Source organism: Sebastes umbrosus, chromosome 17 (assembly GCF_015220745.1).
Source record: "Sebastes umbrosus isolate fSebUmb1 chromosome 17, fSebUmb1.pri, whole genome shotgun sequence".
In the NCBI taxonomy this organism is placed as follows: Eukaryota; Metazoa; Chordata; class Actinopteri; order Perciformes; family Sebastidae; genus Sebastes; species Sebastes umbrosus.
In genome coordinates, this window is record NC_051285.1 from 25111018 (window position 1) to 25135177 (window position 24160).

Here is a 24160-nt window from a genome sequence, read left to right on the forward strand (position 1 = left end):
TCTCATGTCTTAATTTGTATTACTTATTTAATTATAACACACACACATAATTTACATGTTCCATACTCCTTTATTTCTATTTTCAGACATTTCTTTATGTTTATACAAGAGCAACGTTAACGCCCCAATTTCCCCCCGGGATCAATAAAGTAGGTCTGATTCTGATTCTGATTTAGAGCTGGTAGGAATTTGATTGATACGTTGAGATTTGTGTTTTTTTTTTCAATTAGCTTCATATTGTTCCTGCAGCAGCGGTGACATTTCCAATAATTGTATCTTGTTGAAGTTCGAAGGACCTGAGACCTGAATAGACCACGATGTAGGTCCAGCATATTTAGGTGTTGTGTGTTATCTTGAAGGACAAACACATGCAACCACTGGACAATGAGGCTGTGGGTACTTTGCAGTCTGATTCGTCCAACTGAAGTGCCACACAGAGGAAAATAAAAGTCTTCTCAGATTAGACTGGAAGGCTCTCTTGGCCTTCTCAGGGAACCGCAAACAAAAGCTTTCCATTACAGACCTAAAACATTGACCATACGCACTCGCACTAGAAGCAAAGTACCAATGCTTCATGCACAATAGTATCCGTAATACACTCTCTTGCACTGAGGAGATCAATACATCGTTCAACAAGTGGGCTCGACAAAGTGTGTCACCGCGTAATATCCTGAAAGCCAGTGATTCTCAAAGTAGGGTCCGAGGACCCTCAGGGGTCCGTGGCACTCTGTCAGGTGGTCCGCGAATTAATTAACTACAAATCATAAAATTGTGCTGTATCATTAAAAAGTACATATCTACAGATGGGGACCATTTGGGGCAATTTGGGCCAATAGAAACTCTGATATTGTGACACATCACGCCAATCTGTCATGAATCAGTCACTTCACTCAGGGCGCAACGAACCGCTCCTGCTGCTGCGTAGCTTAGCTTATTTGCCAGCTATCTAGCTGGTGAGCATTGAGAAATATTTGTGTCAGTCCATCAAGTGACGCTAAGCCAAAAGTAGCTCAATTGAGAAAATATGACGACAGTTATATCGAGCGACAGCGACGGGAGACCAAAATTTGTCTTTAGGTGCTAGCGATCGAAGTCATGAAGCAGGCCAAGCTAAAGCGACATCTGATTACAAAGTACCTTGGATATTAGGGCAAAACAAAGTGGTATTAACATGAGTGTCTGTTTATCACTATAAAACAGGTCTGAAGCATTTAGAGTGAACAGTTTTAGAATACAAGTAGTTCCACTGGCATCTAAGAGTAAAAATGGTAGTACTGCAAGCCAGGGGATCTCAAACTGTTTGGGGCCAGGGACCCCTTAAAGGGGTCACCGATTAAGCATAACGCTTACAGTACTACCATTTTTACTCTTAGATGCCAGTGGAACTATTTGTATTCTAAAACTGAGAATCACTGCTGTAAGCATTATGTTTAATCTGTGTTACAATTTATGAGTGGGTCCTTGGAAAATGTTCTCCCCTTTAAGGGGTCCCTGGCCCCAAAAAGTTTGAGAACCCCTGCTATAAGCAATTGGTGCCAAACTGGTCACTTTGTGCAAAACGTGCACCTTGGCTCTCATGTACAAGTACATGCGTTATTCTACACAGTTATTAATTTAAACTCAATGCATAATTCACAATCCATACCTACAGTAGGAAACAGTTTCATAACAGCACTGCTGCTTGTGTGAAACACAGTAGCACAAGGGAAGCACTGCTCCAGCTCCAGCTCCAGCACTTGATTGCGCAATCCCTTCTACCAAAACAACCCAGACCTGTTGAGTAACTCTTCTGCGAGGGACAATGAGAAACTCAATACAGAGAACACACACTTCAGGATGAGAAATGTGATAAGCTGCAATCAACTTTTACAATGCACTGGTGAGAGATTATACATTCACAAAGTGTAAAACTAAGCAGGGCTGTACTGTAATGTAACAGCCTAATGTCTTTCAGCAATGCATTATGCAGAGAGGGTAAACTCACCGTTCAGCTGATGTTTAATCCACAATAAGATCTGGGCTCAAATGGAACCTGTGGTGGAGGAGCCCCAGTGGCAATGTAGGGCAAAAGTACGCTACCCATGAACTGCATCATAACTTGAGTACAGGGTGTGGTGATGGAGGGGGCCAGTGAGGGATCGAGGACTGATACAGAGTTGCCGGGGGAGGGGAGAGCAGGCTGACAGAGGAGAGACACAGAAAGAGGGGGAGATTTCATCATTTGCCTGGTAGAACCTCCAGAGAGCCAGTCTAATTAAAGGTCTATAAATAAGTGGATCACTTTCCTGGAGCGTACTTCTAACACTACTCCATCCTCAGAAGGTTTCACACAGAGAGTGAATGAATGGCATCTGGGCAAAGAGAGCTGAAAAAAAACCCACCTCAGGACATTTTTCAGGTCAAAACTAGAGACAGAAAACCTCAACTGTGTGTCGCCATGTTTTAGTATCAGTGTCATCTTGTTTATGAGAGTGAGGAAAGTATTTCAGTTTCTGAACTCCTGGGAGGTTATTAGGAAGGTGCAGTAGGAGCAAGTTTTAAGGGGACAAGGCCTTCTGTGTCATTTAGCCTATGAATATATACTCTACATTAAAGTGCAAAATTATGGATGATATCTGTGTCAAGCACAGCTTTTGTAGGCTGCACAGAAGTCGCAGCACTTAAAGAGGACCTATTATCTTTTTGTGCTTTTTCCATTTCCTTTAGTGTGCTATAGTTTTTTTGTACATGTAAAAGATCGACAAAGTTACAAAGCCCAAAGTTCACTCCAAAGGCTGTTACACTCCCCCACAGAAACACTACTCCTGAACTGCCTGAAACGGCTCACTTGAAGTCCCACCTTTTCTTCCATAACGTGGTGATGTCACCAAGTAACACATTTGCATAATATCGGCCTATAGCGGCTAGTTTGGCACGTCCTCGAACAAAGCTAGTTAGAGCGGAGCTGGAGCGGAGTCTGAAGAGTTTGGTTCGGTTGGTTTGGTTCAGACTGGGCTTTTCAGGAGGGAGAGGCAGGAGCTCAAACAGAGTGTTTCGGTTGGTGTAAAGAGGTGTTGCAGCACAGCACAGCTTTTTTTTAACATTAAAGCATGTAAACATGTTCTAGAAGAAACCCAAAACCCAAGAATGCACCTGAAAATGCACTCTTAAAGTCAGTTCAGTGACTTCCTATTAGGTCTTGACCTGTAATATTGCTGAGAGGTCATTTAGTTCATGCAAGAGAAGCATCAGGTTTAAATGAAAGTGACTGTTAAACTACAGACTGTTGCAGGACGCAGTGAAGCATCACAATACTTACAAATTAGGGTAAAGCATTTGTATCATTGTCATGAATGAGTTTTTTTTCCCAAATAAATATATGAACTACTTGATGAAAACATCCAGTACACTGGACAAAGGACGTCCCACACTACCCACTGAGCTACAGCCACCCCATATTATGGTTTTGTGAAGAATGTGGACCCCGTGTCCATGTTTTTGTGATATTATAATCACAGCTTATGATGCCTTCAAAGCAATATATTCCATAGGCAACAACTTCTACACCCCAAAAATCTACACCCTGAAAAAACTTCTGAAAAGTGAATGAGCAAACATTCACACTTTCAGTATTTATATTCCAATTTATTCAAGGGGTCATCAGAAAAACTCTTTGCTCCGTCACTTCTCAGCCAACTCGTGACGCAGTCGTCTCAGTTTACAGCAGCATGTAGGCCATATGCAGCACACTATCTATAGGCTGGATCTTGGCAGTCAATGTTCATTCTGTGTCATGTCATGTTTAACAATGTCTACTGCACTAAGTTACATGGAGCCTACCGGCCTGACACGTGTCTGCACGTGCATGTAGAGAGGTAGCACTCTACTCCTGTTAAACATGGAATGATTGAAAATACTTGTTCCTTATGAAGAAAGGGCAGTTTACTGTGTTGTGCTCATCATAACATACTGTAGATTTTGTCTGCATGTCAGACCAAAGTCTTACAAAAAAGTGATCTAAAGCTTTGAAGTGGCTCCAAAAATATTACAGCGTCTTATCATTTTTGACACAACTTCATGCTCCAAACAATGCGTTTCATATATTGGTGTTGTTATCTCCAAATTTGAACTGTATAGATTTGATATGGAGCAGATGAGCTTGATGACATCATGTTGGGGTAAGATAACCTACATCTCTTATCCGCAGCCCAGTATAGTAAATGTGGGTTACGAAGAAATACATATTTTTTTCTTTTGTACACTTGACCTACATGAAATAGAACACGTTTTCTGACATCATGCCTATTTGTTTCAGATTTATGTGAGATGTTGCTACAAAAATAAAAAATTCTGATATCTTCTTTGAAATGATGAGGAGTACGAGATTGTGGAAAAAAGGGCATTATGTCACATTACATTTCTACTGGGTTTTATTTTCAGGTGCCTGTAGTTCTCTGCTTTGCTCAATAGAGGGCAGTGTTGGCCTAAAAGTCAATGTTGAACCAGCAGGATAAGTCTGGATGGGGAGAGTTAGGTGCCCTTGAGCATGGCACCTAAAATGTAGTATGCAAGTGTAGCATGCCTGCTCTGATTAACTAGATTTTATTCTATTCATATTAGAATAAAAACAATAACACACTATATAGTATTAAAAAAAGAATAGCAACAGATGGTGTTGAGTTGGATATCTGTTAGGACCTGGTATGAGGTTATTTGTCTTACTAGCAGTCATTATAAATTAAAGCGATGACATGATGCGTCTGTGACATTACCAGATATGTTTTGAAGCACAAGCAGGGGGTTCTAGAGGGGACTATTTTCTGTGCCAAAGAAGACCAATAGCAAAACACCAGCTAACTGTGTCACAGAAATGGTTAAAACCCAATGCTCATTGCTCTCTGAAAAAAGTATACATCTTTTTAAACATTTAATGTAACATACTACAATTATTTAAAAAAAAAAAAAAATGTATTGACACTTTGCAACAAACATACATAACATAATTTACAGATCTTTTATACATACATCACCCAACCATGTCTGTCTAAAGTGCCGTATTTTAAGATTTGTTATACACATAAAAAAAAACATTGAGAACAACAGTATGAACAAATAGGGAGGGATCTTTTCATTGTCATACAATCATAGATTTGTAAAAATAACATCTGGCCTATGGGGTGTTACATAGTTGACCCAGTTGTCCAAGCGTGACACAAATAATTCCAGTTTACAGTTAACATATGCTGTTATCCTCTCCATTTTATAAATGTCCATCCATGCATTCAGAGTTGGGCTTTCCTGTGATAACCATTTCCTCATCAGAGCCTTTTTACCAGCTACCAGCAATATATTTAACAAACATTTGTACATACTACAATTGTAGTGGCATTCTCACTCAGTTCTGGGCAAAATGTTTTTAACTAGACTTAAAGTGCCTTTTTTACTTCTTTTTTTTACAACAGTCAAACATTGACAATTTGTTGACAATGTGACACAACATATAACCTACATTGAACTTTTGTTGTACTCCACATTTACAATGACAGTCAATATGATGCTGTGACGTCACCACCATGCGACCATGCTTCATTCATACACACCACTGCTGGCTAGCTGCTGCTAGCACCTCGAGCTAATCATCAGAAGGTATGAAAACTCACCAGTGATCCGTCGTTCATCGATTCTGCTGCACCGGGTCGGCACTATGGGGGCATGCAATGTGTGAACACGAGTCTATTTGCTCTAAAAGTGATATCTATTCGACTTTAAGGGTGTTTTTTGGAGAGTAAAGAGGGTCTTGCTTGTAGCCAGGAAGCTAACGTTAGCATGGTTAGCTCCACATGAAGTTTATAAAAACAAACAGTTTAGTTCAATCTGAAGTCAGTGATGTATTTACAAACTGAACTAACAATAGATCTCTAGTTAACGTTAGATGTTATTACAGGCTCATAGTTAATGTTACTCAACACTGTTAAAACTAACTTAACCTCTATAAACTCTATATAGCAGGAGGAGTCAGCAACCTTCACTATCACAAGACAGTTTAGACAAAAACAATCTGTCTGGAGCCGCAAAACACGTGATCACTGTGATGAAGGGAACAGTTTATAGTCTAAGTATATAGTATATGAGTCTAATGTAGTGAAGGCCAAAGAGACCATGTGGGACTGAGTATTAGGACACATTGAGGGGAAATAATCTGAGATTTACAGAATAAAGTCAAAACTTAATTAAAAAAAAAGTTGTAATATTAAGAGAATAAAGTCATAACTTTACTAGAAAAAAGTTGTAATATTAAGAGAATAAAGTCATAACTTAATTAAAAAAAAAGTTGTAATATTAAGAGAATAAAGTCATAACTTTACTAGAAAAAAGTTGTAATATTAAGAGAATAAAGTCATAACTTAATTAAAAAAAAAGTTGTAATATTAAGAGAATAAAGTCATAACTTTACTAGAAAAAAGTTGTAATATTAAGAGAATAAAGTCAAAACTTAATTAAAAAAAAGTTGTAATATTACGAGAATAAAGTCAAAACTTAATTTAAAAAAAAGTTGTAATATTACGAGAATAAAGTCATAACTTAATTTAAAAAAAGTTGTAATATTAAGAGAATAAAGTCAAAACTTAATTAAAAAAAAAGTTGTAATATTAAGAGAATAAAGTCATAACTTTACTAGAAAAAAGTTGTAATATTACGAGAATAAAGTCATAACTTAACAAGAAAAACGTTGTAATATTAAGAGAATAAAGTCATAACTTAATTTAAAAAAAAGTTGTAATATTAAGAGAATAAAGTCATAACTTAATTTAAAAAAAGTTGTAATATTACGAGAATAAAGTCAAAACTTAATTAAAAAAAGTTGTAATATTAAGAGAATAAAGTCATAACTTAACAAGAAAAAAGTTGTAATATTAAGAGAATAAAGTCATAACTTAATTTAAAAAAAAGTTGTAATATTACGAGAATAAAGTCATAACTTAACAAGAAAAACGTTGTAATATTAAGGGAATAAAGTCATAACTTAACAAGAAAAACAGTTGTAATATTAAGAGAATAAAGTCATAACTTAATTTAAAAAAAAGTTGTAATATTACGAGAATAAAGTCATAACTTAACAAGAAAAACGTTGTGATATTAAGGGAATAAAGTCATAACTTAACAAGAAAAACAGTTGTAATATTAAGGGAATAAAGTCATAACTTAATTAAAAAACAGTTGTAATATTAAGGGAATAAAGTCATAACTTAACAAGAAAAACAGTTGTAATATTAAGGGAATAAAGTCATAACTTAACAAGAAAAAAAGTTATAATATTAAGAGAATAAAGTCAAAACTTTACTAGAAAAAAAAGAAAATAACACATAAAATTACTACTTTTTAATATGTCTTTATTCTCATAATACTATGACTTTTTTTCTCGTAAACCTATGACTTTATTCTTATAATATTCTGACTTTATTCTTGAAAGCTCAGATTTATTTTGTATGTGGGTAGCGCCCAAGACTACACTGTTTACCATTGGCAGAGCATTTTGGCAAATTTTTCTTGGGCGCTACCCACATAATCAGCTGTGCTGCTCATCCCACAAATGCATGATCCTTACAAGTTGGACATCACTGTGAAGGTAAATAAACAGGCTTTCCAACGATGTAAAATACAATGCCAATTAGCATTGTAACAATAGAGAAATAATCCACCAAACACAAGTTTCCTAACTTTTTTTTCCCACTTTATATATACTGTATATTCAGTACTATATGCTCAATAAAGGGGATATTATTTGTCTAACTATAAACAGTATAGACAAAAACAAACAGACAAAAGGGTGAAGTCAGTTCTTCAAACAGAAAATGGGGCAAATACATTTTTGAAAAAAGTTTACATTTAAACCAGCATGCAGGAAGTCTTTTAAGTGCTCCGTTTCCATGACAACCGGGGAAGAAAGTGTAGATAGATAGATAGTAACTTTATTGATCCTGAGGGAAATTCAAGTTTTCAGCATCACAGTTCCATACTGCAAAACATGTTAGTAAAAAAGGAAGTAAAAAAGTTAGTAGTGCAAAGTACAAAAAAATATACCAGATATAAAAATACAAGGAGATGAAGAAAACTGTTAAAAGTGAATATAGTGCAGGGTAACAGCTGTGATACACGACTATTAAAAAAGTGAATATAGTGCAGAAGAGACTGTTAAAAATGGACCTTGTGGTGAGATTGTTTTGTCAACTGCTGCTTCCAGTGTCAAGAATAAACTTTTTTTTCTGCCTTTTTAAGTGTATATGTGTTTGCAGCTGTGACTTACCTTATCCTGTTCTGTCATTGTTGCAGGTTTCAAAATATGGAGGTGCTATATGGTCCAGTGGGCCTGGGTATAGTAGCAGGACTGGGCTGTGGGCTCTTCCTCGGCTGGCACCTTCGGTTTCGCTTCGGCTCGACATCCAAAAGCCTGACGGCAGCGATGGGGAACGGCTCTGGAGAAGCAAGCAGCGTGATGGGAGAAGGAGGCGAGTTCAAGATGATCCTAGTGGTCCGAAATGACCTGAAGATGGGTAAAGGGAAGGTGGCCGCCCAGTGCTCTCATGCTGCTGTATCGGCGTACAAACAGGTTCAGCGCAGGAACCCCGAGCTTCTCAAACAGTGGGAGTACTGCGGCCAGCCCAAGGTGGTGGTGAAGGCCCCAGACGAGGACACCCTCATTGATCTGCTGGGTCACGCCAAAGAATTGGGGCTTCCCGTCAGCCTGATTCAGGACGCAGGAAGGACACAAATTGCGCCCGGTTCACGCACCGTGCTGGGTATCGGTCCAGGCCCAGCTGACCTGGTCGACAGAGTCACTGGAGAATTGAAACTCTACTAGACTTCCAGCTTGCATCACATTGACTTGCATACAATGTCTTTGTTGTTAGAACTGTTTGCAATGGAAAATCTAAGTTTGGCCGCCATATGTTTATATTTGTATACAACGACAATTGAATCAGTTACAAGTTTACTACGCCGGTCTGAAGACATGATGCTCAGAGGAAACAGATGAACATTACTTCACTGTAGACATTTTGACTTGTCATATCAGCGGTTACTAATAACATTAAAGATGGTTTGGTTCAATTAAGTGTCTGTTTAACTATTACAGTTTACTAGTATGCAAAATAGCAGTGCCTTAGAAATGGTATAATTGAAATGCTGTTATTAATTACACAAGTGCTTTTGCTGCTTGTGAATTCTCAAAATTAATTCTGAAATGAGATAGTATACCATGGAGGTAACTGCCGTGAACAATTTGATCTGACAGTACTTTGCAGTGCATTAGTAGAGCTGGTTACATCGCTGGTAATATCAGAATATTGTAATTCAACTGGATGGCATTTGGGTTTTGTATTAAAATTATGAAGTATTTTCAATATATTTATTTTCCTGGTCTTAAATGCAACATTACAGTTAAACTTCCTGAAATAGTTTCTGTTCTAGATAATTAAAAGTAGGCATCTAGTCGGTTGTAATATCCACGCTATCCAATTGTGCGCATCTACCTTTATCTTTTGAAAGCAATGTTAGATCCTAATCTTCCAGCTGTTTTGAGATGAGGAATATTAAATATGTTACATGACTGGTAGTAGCTCACATCAGTCTGCTTTACTTCTATTACGGTCTGATTTGTACCACCAGATGGTGCTAGTATACTACATCCTTATGCATTAAGTGAACACTGCTGCTGTTGAACTGATCTGAGTATATTAAGATAGTAGACATTACACACGGTAGACAAAGTAAGAGGAAGACATTACAATCCAACACCTGAGTATGGCATCAAAAATTGGCATACAGCTGAATCAAGAGCTCTTGGAAAGTCTCCACAAATATCGGCGCTTTACTGTACTGAACTGTGTTAACGAGGTGGTTTTAAGGTACTGTCACATCTCTGAGATTTCTGTCTGACATTTACTTCAACTGAATCCTGCACAAATTCAGAAATTAGTTTTTCCGTTTCGTTGCCACATCCTGAACGTTTCCGGCAGACTGACGGGTCAGAGTTCATCTTTACCCTGCAAATTTGCAAAGTCAGCTAATGGAAACGCTGATACACTGTTCAGAAATGGAGAAGTCGTTATACTAGGAGTGTGTCATCACATTGTTTTGTGCAATATTAGAGAGGACCTATTATGCTAGGTTAGGTTTCTACTATCCTGTTTACATACTTTAATGATCAAAAAACAATTTAATTTCCTCATACCAGCTGTGCTGCAGCAATCTCTTTTCCTCCTCTGTTTGAGCTCCTGCCTTTAATCAGCTGACCCACTCTGTTGTTATTGGTTAATCAAACCAAACTCTTTGCTCTAACTAGCTTTGTTGAGGGCGTGCCAAACTAGCTGCTAGACAGGTGTTATGCAAATGTGTTACTTGGTGACATCACCACATTACGGAAGAAAAGGTGGGACTTCAAGCGTAGTGTTTCAAGCAATTCATGAGCAAAGTTTCAGTGGGGGAGAGTAACTCCCTTTGGCGTGGACTTTGTAACTTTGCAGACCTTTTACATGCACAAAAAAACTATATAACACACTAAAGGAAAGGGAAAAAAGCACAAAAGCATAGTAAGTTCTCTTTAAATTGGACTACAAACTACAGCATCTCTTTCATACATAGCATTTACAGCCTACGATTACTCTGCTCAGTACTTATTCCTATCAGAACCATGACATCACTGCCCTTTCTGGGGCTTATTGTGCAGCATAGGACAGAAATTCAATGTGACCTGTACCTTTAACACGTTCTTCTGCACATGACAATATATATATAAGACACAATCAGACGGTTCTTGACAAACAAGAAGCCTTTATTTTTTTTAAGTGGAAAACAAAACCGCTGTTTCATTCATTATGATCCTGATTATGCACAATCAAGTATCTTAAGTGCACAATTTAAATCTAAGGTAATTTAGATAAGAATATGAGTTCAAAGGAGTTAATGATTGATTTCCTGTATACACGCAAGCCTTTGATAAAAACTTCAAAATTACCACAAGTCCTGTGATATTGTTTGAGTTGGATGAGGGGGGTCAACTGAAAAGGTTAAAAGGTAACCCTCAACAGGACATAAGGAGAATAAAGTTTGAAATATCTCTCCTGCACACTCAGTAACAGTGACCTAAAATGATATCCAGCAGAAACAAACCGCAGCGTAAAGAAGGGGCATGTTAGTCAAACACAAACAGGTCTGCAGTCCCTCCTGAGGTGGAATGGTCCCACGTTAGAGCTGTATATGAAGCACATGGAAATGTCGTCTGAATGCTAATCGGTTTGTGGAGAGTCCTGCTTTGCTGGAAAGAATCTAACATTCCTGTAAATAGTATGTAAAATACTCTCTTGGGTTTTCTTCAAGAAACAGCCCTGAAGTGTGTCTGTGTGTACGTGTGGACATGACTGGTACAACGTAGTGTTTCAGGATTGTGGTCATGGAAGCGGCGGTCTCATGTTCAAATATAGAAGAACATAGTAGCGTTTTTTTTTTTTTGTGTCTGAATATACAATAATTAAATGCATTTTACAGTCGGACAGAAGAAGCTGCTCACACACATCAAAAGGAAGAGGTTCTACATTAATTTCTTTTCACTACAGAGTGCAAATCAGATGCTTCACAACAGACCATTTTTTTTTTTTAAACTGAGAAGAGGACTAGCTCTTCTCACAAGCCCCCCATTGTACATAAACCATTTCCCATTCAAATAAAATAGACAAAAGAAAAATTAATCTAGTCAATACGGAATGTGAGAAAATTAATCTTTGTGATTTTCTTTGACAACAGAAATAAAACTGAGTCCTTCATGACAGTTTAAAAAGGGGGAAAAGTAAAAAAAAAAAAGAAAAGAAAAAGAAAAAGAAAAAAAGGGGTTGTCTGTATTACCCCCCGCTGCCTGTATAGGGCAGAGAGAGACAGTAATGGTCTGGTGAAGGACTGTGGGAGATGGATGGATGGTTACTCCAGCCTGCATGTGGAGAGAAGGGGGTGGGGGTCTTTACATGCCGTAGCCGAAGCCCGGCTGAGCTGCTGGCTGACTGTATCCTGCAGGCGCCTGGTAGCCGTAGCCGTACGGTTGCGGAGGGACCACGGGTACGCTGGGGCCCGCTGTCAGCATCAGCTGGGGTGTGCCTGCAAAATACACACACACGAAAGGTTTCACACATGTAACTGATCTGTTTTATATTAACCAGAGCCACAGTTCTGATGGAAATCTTTATAGGGAGAGTTTAGGTGTTTTGAAGTGGGGTTGTATGAGGTACTTATCCATAGTCAGTGTATTACCTACAGTAGATGGCGGTCGGCACGCATATGGATAAGTACCTCATACAACCCCACTGAGAAACACCCAAACTATACCTTTAATGATTTGAACCATGTAGTTTCCTTTTCCACTGTGGAAGTAGGAGCAGCTGTTACCATCCAGTGATGAATGCACGAAAAACTAATTGTAAAAAACCTTCACCTGATTTATAAAACTCCCTGATTATACTTATATTACATTCATACCAAGCCAACACATACTTAGTTAATGAGTGTTACGTCTCTTAATAAATAACTTTGACTGTTGCTAATTTGGTCATGAATATTTCATGTTATAGATCAGCTATAATTTGAAGACAAGTTTTAAGGAGCTTAAACAAATCCTGATACAGACATGGAAGAAAGACTGCTGCCTTTGCTTTTGATCACAGTGAAATGGACACAGATGTCATTAGAGGACTGTTACCATAGACGATGGGTTGCGTCTCTGTTGCCTGCTCCTCCTCTTTCCTTACGGACTCTGAGGTTTCTAGTTTGTCTACCTGCAAAGCAAAGAAATAACAGCATTTAGAGCAAAGCCACAACACAGAATGAGTAAACAACATACTAAACAAATTGAAAACCCCCCAAAACATATATATATTTGTTAACTAAGCTGTGATGATTTTTCTGAGAAGAGATGCTCATGTGGGCTGCCACGCTGAAGCAGATTTCAACGCAGTAGCAAGAAAAAAAACTAAACCCGACTGTCAGGAACAAGACAATTTCATGTGATTGAACCAGTGCTATTTGCTTAAAAGGTCCAGAGTGTAGGATCTGGCAGTATCTAACAGTGAGGTGAGGAGATTACAACCAACTGAAGCCTCTCCCATGTGCCAAGTGTGTTGGAGAGCTACGGTGGCCGACTCGAAAATGCGAATGGCCCCCTATAGAGAAGTAGAGTGCATGTGGGAAGTGAGTGGTGAAGCGAGAGAGAGCGGTGGCGACGGGAGCGAGTGACGTTATCGACTCCGGCCCAAGCAGGAAAAGTTAACAGAGTTTGGTTTGTCCGTTCTGGGCTACTGTTGAAACATGGCGGTGCAACATGGCGGGCTCCGTGGAGAGGGACCCGCTCTCTGTGTAGATATAAACGGCTCATTCTAAGGTAACAAAAACACGATTCTTATTTTCATGTGATTATACACTAAAGAAACCTACGTATTCATTTTATATTCCATTTCTGCCAATAGATCCCCCTAATTGTTACACACTGTATTTTTTAACACTTTATACATACAGTATGCAGAGATTTCTACAGTGTGTATTGAACATAAGTTCGACTACTAGCAGTAGAAGTCTAACTATTAACGCTAAATAACATGGATAAATAAGAGAGAGAAAAAACAAGTTGAACTAATAAATGTCTTTTCCTCTGTTCTAACTGTCTGGGTGGCCTGTCTGAGAGTAACAATAAAAGCAGCCAAATCTTTAAATAAATACAATACAAAAAAAAACAAGAACAGGCAGCAAGTCAGATGCAGCAATAAGCAAAATGTACATATCAGGTCCTTGGGGAGGGTGAAGCAGCAGCACCTGGATGCAGGTTATTTGTGGAGTTATAATAAGGGCTTGCTCAGCAGTGCACTTCCAAATCTTGTATATATGCATTTATCATTCAGTTTCCCCATGCCTCTTCAGAAAACAGTAGCTCTTTAAAGGGATAGTTCGGGTGTTTCTCAGTGGGGTTGTATGAGGTACTAATCCATAGTCAGTGTATTACCTACAGTAGATGACAGTCGGCTAAAATACGTTTTGCTGCTGCCCCCGTCCACAGCAGTACATTGCTTTGCTCCTGTGTGGTAACTCCTGTCTGCTTCTCCAAACTGTGGCTGTGCCGACTGCCATCTTCTGTATCCACTGACTATGGATAAGTACCTTATACAAACCCACTTCAAAACGCCCGAACCATCCCTTTAAATTAAGAACTCTATAAAGAGAAACAGTCTCATGCTCTATGTGTTACACCGCTGGCAGTGAGTAAGAGGCTGCAGCACTGTGATGCAGTTTGGGGAGGAGGGAGCAGGGGGGGGGAGTCTCAGACCAGGTGCTCCCTAGAGCTCAAGGCTTTCTACAGGAAGCCAGGCACAACCAACAGCCTGCTGCTACGTTATCAGCAAGAGACGTTTGCACGCATGCTTTATTCCTATAGCCGGCTAACACATCGAAACACATCCTTTTAAAAAAATATACAGCTTCATATTGTGCAGTGTGTTAATATCTGTGAGGAAATGCGCTTTAAGTGAAGTGGCAGAGAATTTATTATACTTGTTGAAGCTTCCCCACTGTTTGCACACCAGTGGCAAAAAATGATTCAGAAGGTAAAAAAAGACTTCCAAACATTATTAAAGCTAACACAATATACATAGTTAGCTGGGTTACAAGCAATTCTCACTCAGAGATTGCAGCATGTAGTAGTATTTATGTCTTTTAAAAACTGATATCTTATCCCCAACTAATTTACTATCCTGTCCTGAAGCCAATTTGATTTGCATGTGTTTCTGACTAGATTAACATGTTGAGGTTTACAGGTCTGTTCCTTTAGTTTAGATGGCCATCATTTCACTTATTATATACAATATCACCTGATTTTTTCTTTCTGATAACTGATGATTCTGCAAGCAGGTTAACGCCAAATGCCACAATGTGTCTCATGTCAACGTAGTGAATATGAAATCTCCAATCCTGTATTCTTAACGGCTACAATTCAATTTCCTCAGACTTTTATTAGAGACTACATATCTAGAAACTTCTCCAAAAAACTATCATTTCAGCTTGAAAGATGTCTCAGTGACTGTGTCAAAGTGAGCGTGTAGCTAAAACCATGCACACTCGAGGCCGCAGTCTTCCGAGCTAAATACTTTGAGATCAAAAACAGAGCATTTAGCTTTCACCTGTTCCTTAACTGCATCAACCTGGAAGAGAAAAATTGCAGCATAGAAGAAGAATATTAAAAATATTTCCCTGTAAAAAAAAAATGTAGTAAACAGACTATCAGAAAAAATTCTGAGTAGGTCGTTCATTTGATACTTTTGACTGTAAACACTAGTACCTTCATATTTTGCATACTGTAAGAATTAAAAATTGGTCAACATGCCAGATGTTCTGATTATTTACAATGACTTTTGTCTATAAAACACCTGTTTAGTAAACTATCTGGTTTATGGACCAGACTCAAGAAACTCAAAAGGGCCAAAATATGAAGGGAGGATGACAATCAGTTAATTTTGTAGTTTGAATAAAATCAGGCTTAATAAGAGATAATGCATTAAAAACTATTAATCAGCATCATTTCCTGACTGCACCATCTAAAAAGTTAAAACCTGGTTTGGAATACTTGCCTACTATCTGTCACAATGCCCCCATAAGACAACCTGTATGAATCGGTATAAAACAAACTAAACTAAACCATGTTTGCTCTGATGCCTGTATTGATCCTCTGACAGGATGACAGCTATATAGCCTTCATTTATATCAGAACCTATTCATTTTTCAGTTCACCTAACTGAAGAAGAGCTGACCCACCTTGCTGAGGTACTCCCTCATGACCTGAATGAAGTATGGCATAGAAAAGTCCATGATGTTGTGCCTCCAGGCGGTCTCCAGCACCACGTCGGGCCGCAGCAGGTCGTAGCAGGTGAACAGGCAGGCGGCGAAACACTCCCTCTTGTCCTCCTGTAGGAACCAGGAGAGCAGCTCCTCTGCCAGCTCTATGTCCTTGGACTCTGACGCATACTGCATGGCGTCCTGAAGGGGAGACGCAGCACAGACAGGTTCAGTAATGGTCCAAGCCAATCTAAGCAGTGTATCAGACACATTCGCAAAGAAAGTTCAGAGGGAAAAAATACCTTATAGAGCTTGTCCTTCTTGCAGAGTTCCACGCTCTGTTTCCAGCGGTTGTTGCCCTTGAAGAGGTAAGCAGCGATTCTCCTGAACTCAATCAGCTCGTGCTTCTCCAAACGCTGGGCCAGCGAGATGTTGTCAAAGTTGTCGTAGGCATCTATTGATGTCCTCAGTGCCTAAAAGGAGTGTGACGAAATAAAAAGATTTAAAGAGGACCTATTATACATATTTTCAGGTGCATACTTGTATTTCGGGTTTCTACTAGAACATGTTTACATGCTTTAATTTTATTATTTTATTATTTTTCTCACAGCAAAAAAAAAAGTCTGCTTGGCATGGACTTTGGGCTTTGCAGACCCTTTACATGCACAAAAACTACAGAACTCACTAAAGGGAAAGGGAAAAAGCACAAAAGCATAATAGGTCCTCTTTAACAAAATACAGAAGCACTGTCACCAGCTCTCTCACCTGATAGTCCTCCTCTGTGATGAAGAGGTTGTTAAGTGCTTCATTGACTGATTTGTTGTTGTGGTTCTGTACTGACCGCAGGTAGGGTTTGACCAGAGGCAGCTGTTTCACCTGTGGACACACATGTACATCCATCATCTCACTAGCCCATCCTAATTTTTTAAATCTCAAACAATGGAAAACGTGATGGGAATATGGTGTTTATGTTTGTTTCATATATTCATCTGAGGAATGTTACAGTCTCCTTGTTGGTCCACAGAGATTTTTTTTCTAGAATTTCTACTCAGGTTTTGAATATGCAAAATGAAAATGTGCATAAAAATAGGTGGATGGAAATGCAATTAATCCTAACAAACAAGTGGAAATTTATATCACACACAACTTCTCTATCGTAATGAGAGATTAAAGTGTACCTTGCTGAAGTAGTTGACAGCGCGGGAGTGGTCCAGTCTGGGGGAAAGCACTATGAGCAAATCATTCAGTAACAAGGGCTTGAACTCCAGATAGAACTGAGTGGCTTTGTAGTACAGCTCCACGTTGGCCACCTACACAGGGTGCAGAGGGAAACAATTAGAAACAATAATTAGCATAAACACCTAAATGTATAATGGTGTTTTAAAAAAACAGCAACAACGCAATCTTAGTTTTGACAACACTGTACCTTTGTGATTATGTCTTTGAACTGTCCCTCCTTCCAGGCGTCTGTCGGGTGGCTCATCATGGTGATGATGGCGTTGTCGAACTCCTCGTACTTGTCGTACAGGAAGACCAGCTCGGCCCACAGGTGAGCCTGCTCCGCTGCTCTCAGGACCTTCGGGATGTTGACTCTGGACCAGAAGAGCTCCAGGTGCTCCCTCATCTTCTGGGGCTTGAACTTGGAGTAAAGGATGGCCAGCTCCGTGAACATCCCCATGTGAGCGCGCTCCAGGCCCAGGGCGGCCTCCAGCATGGTGATCAGCTCCTCAAAGTAACCGCGGTCCTGAGGGAGGGATGGAACGTGGTCAATTTGTGTTCATGTGGCCTAAGTTGAAATAACGCATGAGAAGTTGAAAACACAAACAATTCCTTCATTTCCATCTTACTTGGTAGTAGTTGATCAGCTCCTCCAGCTCGTCAGCGTGCACCACGATGTGGAGACCGCACATCTGGGCCAGTCTGAACTCCTTTCCGTCCACGCAGGCGAAGCACACCTCTTTCCAGGTGCGGGTGCTGTTGGCCTTACGGGCGCCGTCCACAGCAGCCTGGTACTCCCCGAGGTGCACCAGAGTTGAAGCCAGACGACCAAAGTTGGAGACGTTGTTGTATAGCAGCTTAGCAGCGTCATACATTTTCTCATCGTAGCAGCGGTCACCAACCTACAGAACAGATACAATAAAGATTACATTTTTGACCTGACAGCTTATTCAGCGAGGGTCGTATGGGAGCAAGGCTAACCTGTTGGATGTGAGCATTGTTGGGTCCGTTGATGAACTCTTCCAGTTCAGCCAGGCGGTTGGTTTTGGCCAAAGCGAAGATGAGCTCTGTCTCCACGTAGGACTCGCGGGCCTTCTTACGAGCCATCTGAAGGAATTTGACCAAGTCCTCCCAGTTCCCTGAAACACATCAACACTGATATTAAGCTGCCGGGTTGATTTACGGTTTTGCCAGTCCGGTCCGGTGTACAAGTTTCACCGGTTTGATCTTATGATAAGCGGCTAAACCGGCGGGATTTTCTCATTATGATACATTCTAGCCAATTAAAAAAGCAGCCTATATCAGTAACCTGTGCTGATGGTTTAACTGCACTAAATACAGCTTGTATTGGATTAGTAATATGACAACGTGATCCACATAAATATTATGTTTGCTTATATACGGTGCCACTGGTGTCTGACAGGCTGTGCGCTGTACTGCTGAGCCGAGGCCGGCAACATGAAGGAGATCACATTTCAGTAGAGGTGGGAGGGGTGGAAGGGGCGAACGGAGCACGTAGTGTTTCTTTACTGGAAAATTAATGTGTTTTTTGAGGTGATGAGACAGGCTATTTGTCGGTGAACTAATGCTACAACGCCTCAAGACCCAAGCCGAGTTCCTGTGTCTTGTTTTCCACCTGCTGATTAAAGTGAAGGGGGTTAGCCCAAAAGTTAGCAACAACTTCGGTCCACGCTCTCTTAAGGTGGACTGTTGAGGCAGATCAGCTATTCTCATTTTAGTGACAAGCCGCTCCTCTGAGTTTTGGTGGAGCGGCTGCTGAGTCAAGTGCGCCACCTAATGGTAAAACTCAGTATACCGGTCCGGTTCGGTGTTTGGCTTGATATCACACTGGTTTGAACAGTTCTACACCGGCCCAACTTTCTACATTAATCCTTTTATTTCTTGGTAGATGTGGAACACTGCTGCAACTGTATTTTATGCTGATATGTGCACTTTCAATAAACAGTTGCTGCATTAGCTGCAACTATCAGCCAATATCCCTGGAGGACAAAACTCTAACAACAAACTCCACAACACAGCTGATGGGACTCATTGATTGTTTTCAATCGAAGTGAAACTGGCAAACAATGAAAAGCTTTCTCTGAAACTCTGCCTTCGGTTCATAGCGATTGATCAGCTCACAAGAAGTCAGGTGGTGTTCTTTCCCCTCTACACTTTGCTCAGTTTTTGAAAGCCCTCTGCTATGGCTCAATGGCATTTTCTCTGCCACCTTTTCTTACTTGAGCTCAACAAGTCTCCTTACCGCTCTTATCAGCAGCCTGTACCACCTCCATGTATGCAGAGGGATCGTCGGCTTTGATGTAGGAGTCGATGGCCTCTTTGACCAAGTCCTTCTGTAGCTGAGCTTTAGCCAGCTGGCTCCACACAGCCGGCTCATTGCAGCGTTCTGCAAACTCATAGGCCCGGTCCAGGTTGCCAATATGTTCGATCAGCACCTAAGTAAAAAACAAAAAAACATGGACGTTCAGCACTTCTTCAGTCAATAAGGAATTAGTCTGGCTGTTTAAGAGCTAATGACTGACCTGCACAGCAGAGGTGTTGACGTCAAACTTCTTGAAGATGGCAAAGGCCTCTTCGAAGAGCTCATTGCTGATGGCGATGTTAGCGATATCGGGAGCATCATAGTTGTCTAGCCTGCTGATGTACTCCATCACACGGGTGCGGTCGGCTTTGATCGCGGTTAGGATCAGCAGGTTCTGCAGATTTCTGTGGGGGAAAAATGAGACATGGAACCTTCAGCACACTTGATTTTGAAATGACACAGCAAAAACATCCAAAAGGCTACAACTAAACACCTGTGTTCACTGAAGACGGAGTTGTCCAACACGATCTTCTCCAGCAGTTCAATGAGCTCGTTGGGCAAGTCTGCGGTCATGAAGGCCTTGACTGTGACTGACACCTCTTCTGGGTCCTGGGTTTCTGACAGTGCTGTCTGCACCACCTGAGGGCAAAGGAGCAGAGGCTTAGAGAAGCACCAGGCAGTTGTATCATAGATGAGACTCATTTCGTGTAGACTTTACCTGGTCAATGAGTGGTCGTCTGAAGGGGTTGCTCTCCAGCAGCACGCTGGCCCACAGGTCAGGGTCTTTGCGGCGGACCAGGTAGCGAGACAAGCTCTTGAACAGGGAGTTCTCATTGCAGACCTGATATGAAAAAATACAATTCTATAGTGAAGCAAACCGAAACATTTGGATACACAGGCGAGAGGCAGACAAGCGTAAAACTTCATCCTCACATTGATCAGCTCCTGGTCACACTGTCCTCTCTCGTAGGCCACACAGGCCAGGTGGGGGTCTCTCTTCTCACAGTACTTTCCCACCACGCGGCTGTCGTAGAATGGGTTTTCCCTCAGGAAGCGTTCAGGGTTGTTGTTGCTGTCGATGTAGATCTTGGCCAGAGCGTTATGGGTGGCAGGCTCCTCGCAGCCTTCGTGGATGCGAGACTCCAGCCAGGGCAGCAGCAGCTTCAGTCTGGAAGAGAAAAAAGATGTCATGACTGCTCACATTACGTCTCAGACAGGGAGGAAGCAGAATTCAAATCCTACTTAGAGCGATAAATAGACAACTGCTCAATGTGGGGATCCGTGACGGATTTGTTGAATTGAATAAGTCACAGATTCATCTATAGATTACTGTAATTCATTAATACTTTTATTTAAAAAACATTAGAACTTGTTACTCCCCAAGAACATGACTTGTATTCCACTATCACTATAAAATAACTAAGGTCAACTCTCCTGTAAATGATCAGTAAAGTGTGTTCCTGCCAAATGTTTAGTTTAGTTGATGAAAACTAAAGTAATGGCAATACTTTGACAAACAAAATATCCTTATTTTAAAAAATTTGATCTACATTACTGCAACAGATATCTGAACATTTCTGAGGAGAATAATGATGAATCCAACATTTTTAATTTACTAATATCACACAAGTTGTCGTTATAGAAAGTAATAATGCAGCATCACTGTTACAATCAAAGCATTAATAACCCCATATTTCTAATATAAATTGGCGGTCATAGAAAAGTCGTCCAAATGTCAGACACGCGTAATCTGATCAACCATCTGGTGTTCCAGGCAAAGCTGCAACTGATTAACCTTTTCTAAAATGAAATTAAAAACTTCACCTTTATTTTGGAAGACAAAATGACTTAAACTTTTTAGTTGTAATGTTTAGATAAATGTAGGTGGAATAGTGCAGCACCTGTTCCTCTTTTCCACCTCAGCGACCAGTTCATCAGTAGAGAACTGTCCCCTGACGACCAGGATCAGGCTCTTGATGACATCCTCTGAGCAGTCCACGTCCAAGAGACCACCGACCACAACAGGCAGACGGCTAGGATTCACCTACGACGCAAATTTAACAATAAATCTCAGTATGTTATTTCTGAAATACAAGGGTGTAGTATAATCACCATGATGCGTCATTGAAGCCTTACCTTCTGAACATAGATCTCAATGTACTTCTGCAGGTTGTTGCGGTACAGGTAGAGGACCAGGTCATGGACAAAGTCAAAGCGGTCACAGACGATGATGAGGGGAAGCTGGTCGGTGAGTTTGGCTTCCTGTCCATCACACACAGTGGAGGGAAAGAGGCTAGGTTCAGTAAGATAACACAACCAAAACATAACCCAACTCTATACAAGCCACAAAAACATCAACCAACCTTGGTGCAAAAGGGTTGATCTTTTACCACTGCACTTAGAACGGAAGTACATGTATTTTTAAATACAGGTATGACTGTACTGTGTACGATGGTAAGACATTTATCAGAATCACGGAAAATTAAATTTAGGATATTTTACAGTTACGTCAACGCTTCTTAATTGATAGAAAAATTACACATTTAATACAATATCAATGGGGGGAAATAAAAGGTTTATCACTACAACAAATGGACGTCACATTGCAAAATTAGCATGTTTCACAGTAGAGTCACAGAACAAGACCTAAACAAAACCTAGACTAAATATTCTAAAATAGCTTTCTTACGAGAGATGCAACGATTACAATTTTCTTGGCCGATACCAATTTGTTAAAAGTCTAACCTGCCGATTCCAATTTTCTTTCTTTCTAAGAACTATAATTGACAGCAGAGACCCCGTGCTGTTTGAAGAAGAGCCGATTTCTCTTAGCAGCATGCGTGGGAATGAATCACAATATAATACGTTTGAATATATTTCTCTCTTTTCTCCTGAATGTCTGAAAAAGTCACTAAATTTGTTGCTTTTTAGAAATAAAGTCGCTAAGAGGATCTGAAAAGTTGGCAACACGGTGTGTTTGTGGTTGTGACAATAGTTGGTTAACCATTGTCCAGCGCATGAATGTAAATTAACTGGCAAAGAATCGGCTAAATCAGAGACTGATACACCGGTCACCGGTCATGGCCGATCAAGCTGAAAACCGACCGATCGATCGGTGCATCTCTATTTCTAACTTATTCGCAGACAGAGAGCTGCCAGTTGTCAGCTCAACACTAGACAGCACTGACCACTAGTCCTCTGTACCACAATGCTGCCATCCACACTCATTCAGGATTAACAAACTGGGATTGTGCACCTTGTCGATGTCATCAAAGAACATGCTGCACTGACTAGAGATATGTAAATACACACTTTTCAGACATCTTCAATGTCTTCAAATGTGGAATGCAGGACCTTAACTTGTTGACCAGTAACTGCAATTACACACAAAACATCCAATGAATGACTAGGACTACATAAAGCTATGTAGAATGGGTGTATGGATTGTGGTGTATAAGCATACACGCCTCCATACAAATCCCAGTTTCAATCCTTCGCCTAAAGTTCAGGGGTAGGGGTGAAAGCAAAAAAAAGAGGGGACAAGTCCTGTACTGTGGGGAAGGATGGATTTACCTGGTACATGTCCTGCCATTCCAAAGACAAAAGAGGAAAAGCACAAAAGATAATTGACTGCTGGGGATCTGCTAGTGACAGTAATCATTTTCTAAACTATAGAAAGGGGTCAAAATGTTAATCTGTGATGCTTTTCTTTTAAGAGCATGCAGCATTTTAAAGACTGACTCAGCACTTCAAAACAAATGTGATACGAGACTGGAAATGGAGATTCAAAACTAGACACTTTTCTAGTTTTGAATCTCCATTTCCTTAAGACCAACCTGGCGTAAAATTCTGTAATGGTTCAGTCAAGATTTAAAATGAAAAAAGCTAGATCAGGAACAGAGAGATAGGACGTATAAGGGAGAGAGAGTGGCCAAAGTAAAAAAAAAAGGACCAGGTAAAGGAAGAAAAGAGCTGTAAAACGTCAGTGTTTCATCACTCCAGCTGTCCCAGCGGCTTTGTACCTTGAGGAAGTTCTTGACGCGCTCCGGGTCGTAGCAGTTGCTCTCTCTGCAGATCCTCTCCACCTCTTTGATCTGGCCCGTCTTGCAAGCGGCCTGGATGTATTTGAAGTGAACTTCAGGGTCCTGACTGAAGTTCACAATAGAGCCCAGGAAGTAGAACAGACCTGAGAGACAAAGACAGTCACTTATATTAAGCTACAGCTTCTACAGCTTTACCACTCTAACGATAGCATTATGGACCCACTAATACATCCTAAAAGATACAACTGACACTAAAAATGTAACTCCATGAACGCCGTTTTGCTCTTTCCCCAATTAGCTTACTGAACCTTTATTATTCCAGTAATAGTAGAGGTGAACGAAATCACCTCCAGGCCAGTCTGCACAATCTATTGATTGTCCTGCCTCTGCTCTGGCCTACTAGTCTAATTGATAGTTAGGGGACATCTATCAAAGTACATTTCCTGTAGGGAATGGCTGCATAAATACAACTGAAGGACAAGTCAAATACCACTCTGATGTCTCGCCTGGATACTGGGATATTCAGGTGAATTGTTCTATTGTACAAAGCATTTCATAAACTTTTATGGATTGTATTAGCTATTTTTCAGCACTTTGTCTCTGAAGATGATGCTCTTATGAGCGAATCAATATGCAAACGCTGGACACTACGGTGTCATAAATATCCCACATTGCAATGCGGTAGTGACCATAACATTCATAACAGACGTTGACAGACAGCTCTGTAACATCAACAACG

At 40.3% G+C, this 24160-nt stretch overlaps 3 protein-coding genes across 7 annotated transcripts in view; 1 reads left to right on the plus strand and 2 right to left on the minus strand.

The window, feature by feature from the left end:
- LOC119475565 (vacuole membrane protein 1-like) overlaps positions 1-2107 on the minus strand; it is a 66582-nt gene extending 64475 nt beyond the window's left edge. For 2 of the 3 annotated variants that reach the window (XM_037748397.1, XM_037748395.1), the window contains exon 1: positions 1985-2107. The gene's annotated coding sequence lies outside the window, so the exon portion shown is untranslated. The remainder of the gene's footprint in view (positions 1-1984) is intronic. The other variant, XM_037748396.1, reaches the window with a different exon arrangement.
- Positions 2108-5507: 3400 nt separating this feature from the next.
- On the plus strand, positions 5508-9382 carry ptrh2 (peptidyl-tRNA hydrolase 2). The gene is made up of 2 exons (XM_037749749.1): positions 5508-5625; positions 8311-9382. Exon 2 carries the CDS (start codon positions 8321-8323, stop codon positions 8837-8839), a length of 519 nt encoding a protein of 172 aa, XP_037605677.1. The 5' UTR covers positions 5508-5625; positions 8311-8320; the 3' UTR covers positions 8840-9382.
- A 1407-nt stretch (positions 9383-10789) lies between these two features.
- cltca (clathrin, heavy chain a (Hc)) overlaps positions 10790-24160 on the minus strand; it is a 38683-nt gene continuing 25312 nt past the window's right edge. For 2 of the 3 annotated variants that reach the window (XM_037749747.1, XM_037749746.1), the window contains 17 exons: positions 23401-23564; positions 21515-21640; positions 21280-21422; positions 20312-20546; positions 20097-20219; positions 19872-20017; positions 19599-19782; positions 19319-19511; positions 18037-18194; positions 17685-17957; positions 17264-17581; positions 17016-17147; positions 16603-16713; positions 16140-16310; positions 15817-16038; positions 12722-12797; positions 10790-12123 (listed from right to left, as the gene is read on the minus strand). In XM_037749747.1, the coding sequence (XP_037605675.1) occupies positions 11990-12123; positions 12722-12797; positions 15817-16038; positions 16140-16310; positions 16603-16713; positions 17016-17147; positions 17264-17581; positions 17685-17957; positions 18037-18194; positions 19319-19511; positions 19599-19782; positions 19872-20017; positions 20097-20219; positions 20312-20546; positions 21280-21422; positions 21515-21640; positions 23401-23564 (2909 nt within the window). In that variant the 3' untranslated portion in view covers positions 10790-11989. Of the gene's footprint in view, positions 12124-12721; positions 12798-12817; positions 15207-15816; positions 16039-16139; positions 16311-16602; positions 16714-17015; positions 17148-17263; positions 17582-17684; positions 17958-18036; positions 18195-19318; positions 19512-19598; positions 19783-19871; positions 20018-20096; positions 20220-20311; positions 20547-21279; positions 21423-21514; positions 21641-23400; positions 23565-24160 lie in introns of those variants that run through there. The other variant, XM_037749748.1, reaches the window with a different exon arrangement.